Source organism: Hippichthys cyanospilos, chromosome 6, assembly GCF_059441005.1.
Source record: "Hippichthys cyanospilos isolate Australia breed blue-spotted pipefish chromosome 6, RoL_Hcya_1.0, whole genome shotgun sequence".
NCBI classification, from domain to species: domain Eukaryota; kingdom Metazoa; phylum Chordata; class Actinopteri; order Syngnathiformes; family Syngnathidae; genus Hippichthys; species Hippichthys cyanospilos.
The window spans coordinates 7,625,139-7,636,838 of NC_142374.1; the positions used below are offsets into that span (position 1 = coordinate 7,625,139).

An 11,700-nucleotide genomic window follows, 5' to 3' on the forward strand; every position below is an offset into this window, starting at 1 on the left:
AGAGATGTGCTTGTGATTGAGTCCCGTTTGCAAAACACAGTCGGGGATACAACTCGTCTACAAGGGCGGGTTTTTATTTAGATTGATCTTAGTCAGGCCAATATGAATTTTGACCTGCCGCATTGTCTCGCTGACTTTCCCGGGGCCGTATTTCAAATGGGCTTTGGGGAGAGTGAATTGCCCCCTCCTCCTTCCCCAAAACACTTTCCCTGCAGGCGAAATAGTGCACGCATGAAACAATGCAATGCAAAAAAGTAATATTAATCTCCCCTCCCTGAACGCAGACAAAGACAAGTGGAAGGTGCGCGTCTCTAATGCTCATTGAGGGCTCAAGCAGCTGCGCAATTTTAGCCCCATGTGCCCAATCAAGTCGGGGAAAGGTCACTGAGGAGGAGTGGGGGGTGAATAGAAGTGTACCATAGTTTGCTCAATTACCGCCACGCACCCCCTCCCACGCGTGAACATAAGGTCATCAAAGATGCAACCAAAGTGACATTCAACACACGCACAAGCATGTAATATAAATAGATTATTTTATTTATAAAAGTTGTTTTACACAAATAAATCTGTTAAAATCAAATATGTACATTTAGAGGCTACAGGAAGCGGAGAACAAGTGCATACATCAAAATATCGCCCCCTTAAAGGGGAAATAAACTACAATTCGTCCCAGGTAGTAGAGTAGCCTCGGTATTGCTGGTAAACCTTAATCCAGCAGTCAGTGACAATTTTCAGTGTACAAAAATAGGTCTTCGTTTTACAATGAATGGCGAGGAAGAAACGCACGTCTGTCCAACTTCAGTGGTTTGAGAACGGCGGCGGCGGTGGCGGCGGCGGCGGTGGCTGCGCGTGTGTGAGCGTCGCCAAATAATTGCACTTATTCAACAGTATTTACTTCAGCGCGTCAACATGACACAGTCCAACTCCTCCAGTCCCTCAACTCCCGTCGTTATTGCTCGGCTGCTTCAGGGTCAGGTGAGGGCGGGCACTGTTAGAACCCGCCCCGCGTCCATGCGGGCTCGCGTTTACGCACGGGCGCCGCCGTGTGGTTCTGCGTCAGTAGCGGTCGAACCAGGTGGTGAAGTCCAGCAACTCCTGCTCCTCGGAGCTCAGGGGCTCGTCGGACGAATACGTGGAGTGGGGCGACTCCGGGTCGGCCGAGTAGGTGTTGGAAAGCGTCGGCGAGGGCAGGCCGCACTGGAAGGCGGCCGACACCGCGTCGTGCTCGTCCAAAAGCTGCTGTAAAGCTCGGATGTACTCCACCGCCGAGCGCAGGGTCTCCACCTTGCTCATCTTCTTGTTGGCCGCCCCGTTGGGCACGTGCTGGCGCAGCGTCTGGAAGCCCATGTTGACCTGCTTGACCCGGTTCCTCTCGCGCTCGTTCCGCCGGGCCACGGCCACGGGCTGCTGCTGCGGGATGGAGTAGCCCAGGCCGTTGAAGCTCAGGCGCCGCTTGCAGCGCAGCAGCTCGGGCGAGTTGGAGCGCTGTCTCTTCAGCACCTTGCTTCTGCTCTGCTCGTGCGCCGACGGGAGCGAGCAATCCTGCGCCGGGCCGTGCGCGCTCAAGCCGGCGCGTCTTTCGGTGAGCGCGAAGGCGAAGGCGCTCTGCGTGGTGGCGACGGTTGCCATGTCCGTGACAGCTCCCGTGATGGATGCGCTGACGCTTGGCTCTGGTATCCTTCGCGTGGCGGGCCGACTGTGCTCCAAGTCTCTCTTGACTGCTGTTGCGCACGAGCCGATGTGACCCAAACTTTGGCAGCACTCCTCTTTTTCAACACGCGCCCCGACGCGCAGCCCACCCCCTCCTCGCACGCTCCGTGGCGAGGCCCCGCCCCCGCTGTGTGATTCTTCCGCGGGCCGGCTCCCTCGGGCCAGGCGCGTGGCTCCGGGAGCTCAATAAACAATCTGAGCTTTCACTGGGCCCCGAGCACGCGCTGGCCTCATTTGCATTCCAATGTCTCCAACTTGAAGGCCCATTGGCCCATTCAAACGGCCTGCAACCGTGCGAGAAGAAAGCAGGGAGCTCGAGGGGCGAGAAGGGGGAGAAGACAGAAAAGAAGTGCAAAAAAAAAAAAGAGGGGAGGGGGGGGCGCACACAAAAAAGTGAATGCTTGGACTCTTTGAAATGCCTTTTGAATTTGACAATGTACCCCTGGCAAGTCTTCAAATTATAAGTCCTCGCCCCCCTCCGTCGTTCTTCTCTGGCTCTTTACGATCCCAAATACCAAGACGTTCGATGCTGTATCCAGGCTACAGCTTTACGCTGCCAAATAGATGCGAAGCGTGTCTCTGTGCACAGTAATTGGCAATTAGACAAGTGGCGCGAGGACGCGATTCACTCCAAAGTAAACTGTTGTGTTTATGACGCGCAGGCTATGCGCACTGCCGCGTTCGCTCCCGGTGGAATCTAAGGACATTGTTGCACCCTTTAAACCGCACGCAGATGAAGTTTGGAATCCCAAATGGAGCTGCGTGTGCATGGGGGCATTTCAGCACCATCTCAGGGCGGACAGTTTCACTTTGATAACAAGAGAATTCAAATTGCAAGTTTTGAAATGATGCTTAAAGAAATAGAGGGGAGGGTGGGGTGGGGGGGATTTGGGTTCGTTGAGGTTCCGTTCAGTAATGCGCACTGTCGGGCTTTAAAACAAATTAAGCGATGAACTCCAAATCGTTTGGGAAAATTATATTATTTTGCCATCTTGTGGAACGAATTAGTAGTTGCAACCAATTCATCTACTGGTTCAGGCACGGCGCCAGCATCATTTGTATCTCCCCCCTGGCTAAAAATAGAATTGACCGATACGTGCAGACCAGATGGGAGCTGAGAAAATAATCGATTTTAATGATATCGCCTTCTTTATTATTATTGATCTATTTAATAAAAGACATGTTGTTAACATGCACCATGAGCAAGTATAAAAGTATTTTGAACTAAATTCAGCCACAGAACATTCAAGAAAATAGTTCAGAAAAATTAGCGGGGCTACACAGAGTTTTTTATTCTATCCAAAAAGGAAAAACATGGCACCCATCCATCAATTTTCTTTGATTCAGCTAACGTGCACCTTTTCGCAATGTGGGAGGACACCGAAGTAACCAAGCACGGGGAGAGGCACCCCGATTTCACGAGGATTAACATCATTTCAATGTTTTGCACAAATATACAAACTGCTATGTCTTCTTATTTCAAGCTAACTCAGTGGACTATTTGTTATTTCTAAGAGGAGTCTTGACTTGAATGCTCTTTTCTCATACTTCCTATCATTTCACCTCTTCGGCAGCGTCATAAATAGAAAGTATTTTATAAGGTGCCGATAGATCTCACTAGCGACTCTCAGCCACTGTGCAGTGAGAGTATATCAGGCGTGTCATGGGAAATTTCGAAAATAAAGTATTTACCATGAATCATGTGGGCCTAACTTTTTTTTTTTTAATTAAAATATTACCAGGGTGGCTCGGCTCACAGTTTAGGGACCCGGGTTCAATTCCAGCGGCGACCCTGTGAAGCCAAGTGGTTATAGAAAATGAACGGATGGAATTAATACGTGATATTCCACTAGATGGCAGCAGCGACAAATAAGTCATCTGTTTACTAACCAGTCACAACTAAATGTCAACAGTTTATTGGGTTTGAGTTCAAGGCCATGAGTTCATAAGCTAAAATTTCAGTACATATACTTTTAGAAGAGCAGTAAGAGTCGTCGGCATATGAATAGTAAATTGCACTTTGAAGAGCCCGTATCATGGAAATTCAACTTTTTGGAGCTTTTAACCATGTGACTAACCCGAAACACCCAAAAGCATTACAGTTGCACGAGGAGAGAATTCACATTGCTTCACTTTTTCTATATTTTGTCATGTTACAGTCTTATTCCAAACAGTATCAAATTCATCTCTGACCACAAAATTTGACAAACAATACTCCATTATAATGTCAAATGTTTTTTTGACATCTTTGCTTTTTTTGACTATCTTTAGGAAGTTCTGCTCTTTCATTGTTGCTGTAATTCTCAAGCGCCATCCGGTTGGATGGTATACATCTGTGCTTTCAGGTCTCTACAGAGATGTAATGAATGTTTTTAATCTCTGGACGACACTAGTTTTGATACAACTGTATACAGAAGCAAAACCCAGTTTTTGAAAGAGAAATACAGGCTTGTGTGTGGTGGAGTGTCACACATACCACCGTGTCTTCATGATGCAACTTGATTTAATAAAAAAAAAAAAAAAAAATGGGAGTTGGGAGAGAGTGTTGTCACTCCCACCCTAGAACAAATACCCCAAAGTCACTCCATAATGCTTTTATGGCTGCCGGTATCAACAACAGCGACAACTCACTCTAAACAGTTAGAATGATCTCTTATGCAGTTATTAAAAGCAGTACAACGGTAGTCTTTTGGAAATGAGTCTCGCAAAAGCGGAACAAGCGGACTTTCACCACCAAAAACAACAAACATTTCACAGCCACAAAAAGATTTACAACGGAATCCATTGTTATTTTAACAGAAGTTTCAAAGATCCAAACAAATAGAATTTTGTGATTTGTACTGTTTACGGGGAAGAGACAATGACATGGAGTAAGGTGTGAGAGCGTAGGTGCACAGTAGGGTTAGCAAGTGTGAACAGGAGGAAAAGTTGGAGGGACAACAATAGCGTAGGAAATCCCCTTTTACTGTAAATGCTTGCAACATTATAATGGTTGCAAAGATGGAAAAAAATGGGTAACCTAACATAACCAGCAGAAACCATGACAAAGCCATTTTTAATCATGACAAATGCAGCTCATTTCATTCAAAAATCTTATCATGGTCAGTGCGGACACGTGAAGAAAGGCAGAAAATCCAACACCTAACATAAAATGTAATCTAAAAGGTTGCAAGAAAAAAAATCCTCACTTTAAGATCATTCAAGGTCCAAGCTCAAGGCTAGAGGCTTGAGCTTTGACCTCTGGAAATTCCTAGTGGGAAATTTTCAAATTATCCATCTGGAAGTCAGGTACATCATTAAACACATAGTTGCCCGTAAACTTGATGTCAAAGACGATTCAATGGTGATATTCTGAAAGCTGGTTGGTATTTATTATGTATTATATAATTATTTCAGTTAACGTTTAATAAAACAATTTCTCAAAGAGGATACAGTGGCATCAGTCTAAATTAGTGCTTCATTTGGCCCCCCCCCCCCAGGAAAGAGAAAACTCCCCCTCCCACTTGTTGTGCTGACTACGAATTAAGATCATTATCTATCCTTTCTTAACAAAAAAAAAAAAAAAAGCATTATAAATCAACTTTCAACAACTGTTAACTATTTTTTAGAGTGTCTATACGGGTTACAGCTTAGTCTAAAACAAAAAAACTAAGTCCATCAAAGTGCCTGAAACAAACAAACAAAAAAAAAGCATCTTATTGCAATTACAGTTCACTTGACAAAAACAAAGCCTTTTCCCTGGGGTCATCCTGTTGTCTGCTATTCCACCTTAGGTAAAGAAAAACTCCACGTGTTCATCAGTTTGATGCCTTCACTGACAATCTACAATGTGAAGAGTCATGGAAAATAAGATAACTATCGAATGAGAATGTGGCTAGAAACCTTTACCTTCCTCCCACCGGCGGTATGTGAGCTTCGGCGAGTTCGCAGAGCTGGAATGGGGAAGTGTCCGCACTGGCTATGTATCACTTCTGTATTATTGACATTTTAACTGTGTATGTTTCTGAATAAGGGGGAAAACCTTCATACTGTTGCACAAGTACGTTGAACAGAGTGAGTGTGAGTAGGCGATGAACTTGCCACCATCAAAAGGTGAAAAACTTGATTTTCCAGTTTTGCAGTCCACTGGGAGGGGGTAAAGATGTCAAGAGTTGCTCCACTGCCTAGCACTGGTTTGGAAGATTAAGTACAAAATGAAGCTGGTGAGCCCCACCACCAGGTGTTAATAATATATATTAATAGTTTTCTTTTTAAAGCCAAAAATGATCTGCACCGGTTAAGGGGTACTTGGCCGAAAAGATATTTCACAGGGGGTACGTCGCTGAAAAAAGGTTGAGAACCACTGTTTCAAAGGATTCATTCTGTTGAAAATTGCTGATGAAATATGGACGGAAGGATGATGCAAGAAAAGATTGCGTCATACTTTCGGGACAAATGCTGTTTTCTCTCAATACGAAAGTACACGTGGATTAAGGAAAACGGGGAAAGAAAAAAAAAACACTGGTTGGCTTAATTTATGCACCTGAAGCAGCCTCTTGCTGTATTTCTCGTGCCACGTAAGCGAATGAAACACACCTTCTCAAGCAGGGAATACCACAGTAAGCGGTGCGCCCCCACTGTGCAGGAGACACGTGATCCTTTGCGTCAGCGTGTGTATAAAATGCCAGACAGCACAGGAACGAATCAAATTAATCCCCCACTAAAGGAAGCAACAAGCAACTGCTAAGAAATGCAATGGTAAGTCTTTCTCTGTCTATGTGGCTTTTCTTGTGCGTGGACAGTGTGGTAGAGCAGTTCCCTTTAAGGTTTCCAGTGCTGTGGCTTTATTCAGCTATGACTTTACTGGCGATGTGCCAATAGACTACTCCTTCCTGAGTGTCGGCAAAACAACAGCGATGATGATACCAAAATGTTTCTTCTCAGCTCTGACAAGCCACGGTTTGCCAGCTGGCTCATAGAACAAGTGCAGTCGGGCAAGTATGAAGGTCTGCGCTACGTTGCTCCAAATATGATCCGAATTCCCTGGAAGCACATCTCCAAAAGAGACTGCAGTGATGTCGACACTAAAATTTATCATGTAGGTCACACTTCCTCCACGATGTTGTAATCAATCATTTTACCAGGTTGGAACACTTGTTTGCCACATTCCACGGTTCAATGTTAAATGAGGGGGCAATTGTGCAAAAACGATGGTTATTTTTCTAAATTTACAGTTAAGACCAAATTTGGAGTTAAAGATCATTTTAAAATGATTTGCTGAATCAAGCCGTACCATGTGAGTTGACAAAACACTCTAAAGACATTGTTTTGAGTATGTGGAAAAAAATGTTTGTGTTTTCACATGGAAATTACCGTATTTTCCGCACTATAAGGCGCACCCTCAACTAATGACATATTTTAAAACCCTTTTCCATATATGAGGCGCACCGGATTATAAGGCGCACCCTCAATTAATGACATATTTTAAAACTTTTTCAATCACAATACCCAAAGTAATAACAATAATAACTCAAATAATAACTCTAAACTCTCAATAGCATAATAACTTAATGTCAATATGACCAACCTTGTTCAACTGTAAACACACATAAGAAACAGGTAAAGCTTACTTTATCAGTTCATTCCCCATCTGCGAATCCCAATCTCAATATCGATTCATATATAAGGCGCACCTGATTATAAGGCGCTTTTTTTTTTGAAAAATTAAGGCTTTAAAGTGCGCCTTATAGTGCGGAAAATAGGGTACTCCAAACCCCACGAAAATAAAACAGTAATTTATTCGTATCATTCTACAAAACAATTTTCAGCATTGGCTGGAACATTCTAGGCAACTTTAACAGGGGTCTTCAATCCTGGTCCTCGAGTGCCAGGCTCATGGATCTTTTGTATGTCTCCCTTTAAATGATCAGATAATCCGCAAGGTCTGCAAGAAGCTGGATAATGATCTTGATCATTTGAATCAGGTGTCTTGTAGCAGGAAGACATTTAAAACATCCAGAACACCTGCCCTTGAGGACCAAGAAAGAAGAACCCTGAAGTACACATTGAGAACAGTAGACTAAACATGGTGTTTCAACAACAACAGAAAACAAACTTTGGTTATGGAACGTTTAATAAAATATATTATTATAGCATAATAATAATAAAAACTTTGAGCCTAAATCTAGAACGATGGTTTACAGTTGTTGTCATCCTGGGACCTCCAACTTCCTAACACAGCACACGTTTATACAGATTTGAAATAAGGAGGCAATTTTGTTTCAAAAGACAGACTCTCAAAATACAAGCAACAGTACACTATATTTCTAAATGTTGTTTCTATTTAGTTTGACGCACCACCAAAAGAGGATTTCTATCTACGACTTCCATTAGCTATGATGTATGCTAACCAAAGTTTGAGCTGCACTGTGTTTGCTTACAAAGTAGCTTGTGACTAGTGTGTGTCAGTATTTCTTGGTACTTTTCCAATATTGTGTGTTTGCTTTGTGGGAAAACTAAAATACAAAAAATAAATAAATCTATTTAAAAAAAATTAAAAAGCACTGAGAAACAAACTGAACAAATGAATGATTTCAGTTTAAACTGATACTTTTCATTTCACGAAACAAGATGACTGTTCACAGGAATGGGCAGTCGTCAGTGGTAAAATCCACACGCACCCCAATAATAAGGCTAGATGGAAAACAAACTTTCGGTCTAACCTGAACAACCCCCCGGCACGCTTCAAAATGATTGAAGATAACTCCAATACAACAGACCCTCATAAAATCTATGAGATTGTCAACACTAAGAGTAAGTTTCAACTTAATCGGGTCTTCTCTCGTCAAATGAAAAGTTACTGTTACTGGTTGTTTTTTGCTCATTTGTAGGCACAGAGGAACATGGAGAAAATACGCAAAACCCATGGGAAGAGTCTGGCATGATTGTAGACCTCTACAGGGCTCCCTCAGAGGTTCCATTTCCACCTTCATTAGAACTGGTTTTACACTGGTCCTTACAGAAACGACGTCTTCCTTAATGCTTCAATGCTGTTTTTCTTCCTCCCCAAACAGCAAGGATTCGCAAATAATTCTATGGCCTTTGAGCTCGGCAGCAGACTGTCTGGTACATCCTACTCGCTTAAGGAAAGATAACGTTTCTCGCTCCCGTAACGTTCTTTAAAAGTTTATTCCCTCTCCCTGATGGGCTTTCGACAGAACATTTCCAAAATCCGACAGTCCGGGATAGCTACTCTGTTGCTGCGATAGCTGAGAACGACACTCATGCTTTACAAGGTGAGCATTTCTTTTCTTCTGTGTAGATAAACACGGTTAGCTAACAACGGATGCTGAACTAAAGACATTTAGATCCATTTTCTATATTCGAATGTGCGTGATACTCGATGCCCGTCCATCTTTGGCATATATGGAGTCAAGATGGAGGCATCTGAAGCAGCAAAGACCAGGCTTCACTCACGCCAGCCATTTTTCCCAGTTCATCCGGGAGGATCCTTCCCAAGCCAGAGGAGAGAGAGTCTTCCTGGGGTGTCTTGGGTTATTCACTTTGTCTGCTCCCAGTGGGACATGCCGAAAAGAAACAACCAGGGAGGCATCTAGCCGGATGCCGGAGCCACCTTGTATGGCTCCTTTCGGTGTCAAAAGTTAGCCATTGCCATTCTCTAAAGGAGAACTTGGAAAAGAAACTCATTTCGCCACTTGTATGCATGTATCATGAGCTTGTTCTTTCGGTCACGACTAAAACTTGGTTGACTTTCCTTTTTCCAGTAAATCCACATCAGCCTGAATGTCACAGTATCGACTTGGAGGTCTCCATTCACTACAGAAATAGGCAAATGTTAAAGACTATCGTGAACACAGCCCGTCTCCAACTCCATTACCTGCAAGAGGTCTGTGAGAACAACTATTTTCCTCTCTGCTTCCCCACCACCGAAGGCCTTCTGGACCGCAAACAGGTACCTCACAAAATCCGAGAACTAGCCAGAAAAGGTCTATGGTGACATTACCGACTTTAAAAGTATTACTGCAAAGAAACACTTGAAGCTACTACCGGTGTGGTTATTCAGAAAGTAGACTGCCTTGCAGCTGATGCGGAGTCAATGCGCCATTCAAATTTGAAATAAAACAATACGAGCAAATTTCAGACTCGTATCTGAGCGTCTGATTTTTACCTTGGATCGGACAAACAAAAAAGGACAAAGAACAAAGTACAGCAGGGGTATAAAACTCATTTTTGTCATTACGGTTTCCTCCGGATCGAGGTTCTGACTATGAAACCAGATTCGTATTTCATTTGCTCCGTGTAATAACAAATTGAAGGCCAAAAAACACATTGATGGATATCTAGTTTTCAAATCAGAAGAATAATTTGCTCTACTATTGCACAAGTACTACTTGGTAACAAGAATACGCTTGCAAAATGCCAATGTTAACATTACATGTGACAATTTGAAATTTTAGTATAGATTTCAGCATTCAGGAAAGTCAACATTCTTGACTTTCTTTTCCTGACTACATAATTAAATGTGATGAACCTCATCGGGCCCCATAACCGAATGAGGTGCAGTCCATTTGTGTTCAACATCTATAGAAATTTGGTAAAAGTTGATATATGAGATTCAGTTGCAGGTGGACTAGTCAATAGGTGTCCGACGTCAGTCCTCGAGGGCTGGTAACGCGCATGTTTTTTTTATCTTTCTCTCTCTCCTACACACCTGATGCAAATGATCAGGATCAGTAACAAACTCGTGCAGACCTTGCTGATAAGCTCAGCGTTTGAATCAGGTATGTTGGAGTGAGAAACATTGTTTACATGCCGGATATGGGCTCTCGGGGTCTAGAGTTTGACACGCGCGGACTAGTTTATCGATATGAAATCCAATTACGCTAGTAGTAAAAACAAAACCAAAAATGACTTGTTGACCATTTGGAATGATGTTACATTTATGCCGCTACACAAATACATTTGAACTCTGGTAAATTGATGTATTCTTCATGAGAAAATGTCTGTCATTCCTAGAGTGTTCAAAAACATTTTTTATGAAATCTCTTCAATCAAAGCTTAAAATCTACACTTCAATCTATTGTTTTATTTCAAGTTTGTTGACGTGATAATGCCTTTCCCCACCAGATTAAGTACACCAATTGCATTCTGAACAGCATCCAGAGAGGCCTACTTCTTGAGGTCCATGCATCCGGCATTTATGGCATAAGGCAGGACACTTGCCGTGTGTTTGCCAGCACTGAGAAACCCAGCATGCCCGGAGCGCACCCGAGAAAATTACCTAAAAACACTACTGTTGAGCTCTTTAATTTTCAGAAGTTTGCTCAAGGTGCGCAAAATTATCCAATAACTATTACAATATACAGTGAGACATATTCATTAAATTTACATTTGTTTCAGAACTAAAAGAGTTTCAAGAGAATAAGGGAAGCTCTCCTAACTATACCATCACAATGTGCTTTGGAGAAATATTTCCTGACGGAAAACCGCTGGAGAAGAAGCTTATCACCGTCCAGGTGAGCTTAGACTTGAAGACACACACGATGTGCAGTCAATCCTCTTTCTTACTCGGAAGTGGCTTGCTTAACTTGTCATTTCCTGTGCTAACAGGTGGTCCCGTTGATCTTCCAGGCTTTCTACGAGAAGGCCCAGAGTGAAGGCGCGTCTTCTTTGAACAGCGCCAACATCAGCCTCCAGCTGTCACATAACAGCTTCTATGATTTCATTGCTTCTCACTTGAGCCCACCCACAACTGAATTTAGCTAACATTACTGTAGTTCTTTTTACCATTTGTTGCATTTTCCAATAAATTCTTAATAAAGTCAACTTATTTTTGCATGACTTCATTCTGGCGATGCGCGCATTGCATCCATTCAGAATTGTAATTTATTTTGCTTTTAAAGTACAGTATATCTAATTCAGCATTTTTGTCCAACTCGAGCCTTATAAATACCGTATTTGCCGGACTGTAAGCCGCACCGGTATATAAGC

General features: G+C 42.9%; 2 protein-coding genes across 3 annotated transcripts; one reads left to right on the forward strand and one right to left on the reverse strand.

Annotated features, from left to right (window-relative positions):
* Positions 1 to 574: 574 nt before the first annotated feature.
* Positions 575 to 1,723, reverse strand: ascl1b (achaete-scute family bHLH transcription factor 1b). The gene has a single exon (XM_088417498.1). It carries the CDS (start codon positions 1,627 to 1,629, stop codon positions 1,057 to 1,059), a length of 573 nt encoding a protein of 190 aa, XP_088273624.1. The 5' UTR covers positions 1,630 to 1,723; the 3' UTR covers positions 575 to 1,056.
* Positions 1,724 to 6,619: 4,896 nt separating this feature from the next.
* On the forward strand, positions 6,620 to 11,535 carry irf7 (interferon regulatory factor 7). Of its 2 annotated transcripts, none has more exons than XM_088417615.1 (9): positions 6,620 to 6,787; positions 8,334 to 8,502; positions 8,580 to 8,662; positions 8,763 to 8,814; positions 8,907 to 8,984; positions 9,474 to 9,661; positions 10,837 to 11,038; positions 11,110 to 11,225; positions 11,320 to 11,535. In XM_088417615.1, the coding sequence occupies exons 1-9, from the start codon at positions 6,620 to 6,622 to the stop codon at positions 11,473 to 11,475; spliced, it is 1,212 nt and encodes a 403-aa protein (XP_088273741.1). In that variant the 3' UTR covers positions 11,476 to 11,535. The 2 variants fall into 2 exon arrangements, with proteins under 2 accessions (XP_088273741.1, XP_088273742.1); XM_088417616.1 differs by having other exon boundaries at positions 11,341 to 11,535.
* The last annotated feature ends 165 nt before the right edge of the window (positions 11,536 to 11,700 follow it).

Bases quoted from the DNA above. Each gene is read 5' to 3' on its own strand.
- ascl1b (XM_088417498.1), bottom strand. From the start codon at position 1,629: ATGGCAACCGTCGCCACCACGCAGAGCGCCTTCGCCTTCGCGCTCACC.
- irf7 (XM_088417615.1), top strand. From the start codon at position 6,620: ATGTTTCTTCTCAGCTCTGACAAGCCACGGTTTGCCAGCTGGCTCATA. The intron at 6,788-8,333 runs GTAGGTCACACT...GACTGTTCACAG, and splicing joins TCGACACTAAAATTTATCAT to GAATGGGCAGTCGTCAGTGG. The intron at 9,662-10,836 runs GTACCTCACAAA...TTTCCCCACCAG, and splicing joins GCCTTCTGGACCGCAAACAG to ATTAAGTACACCAATTGCAT.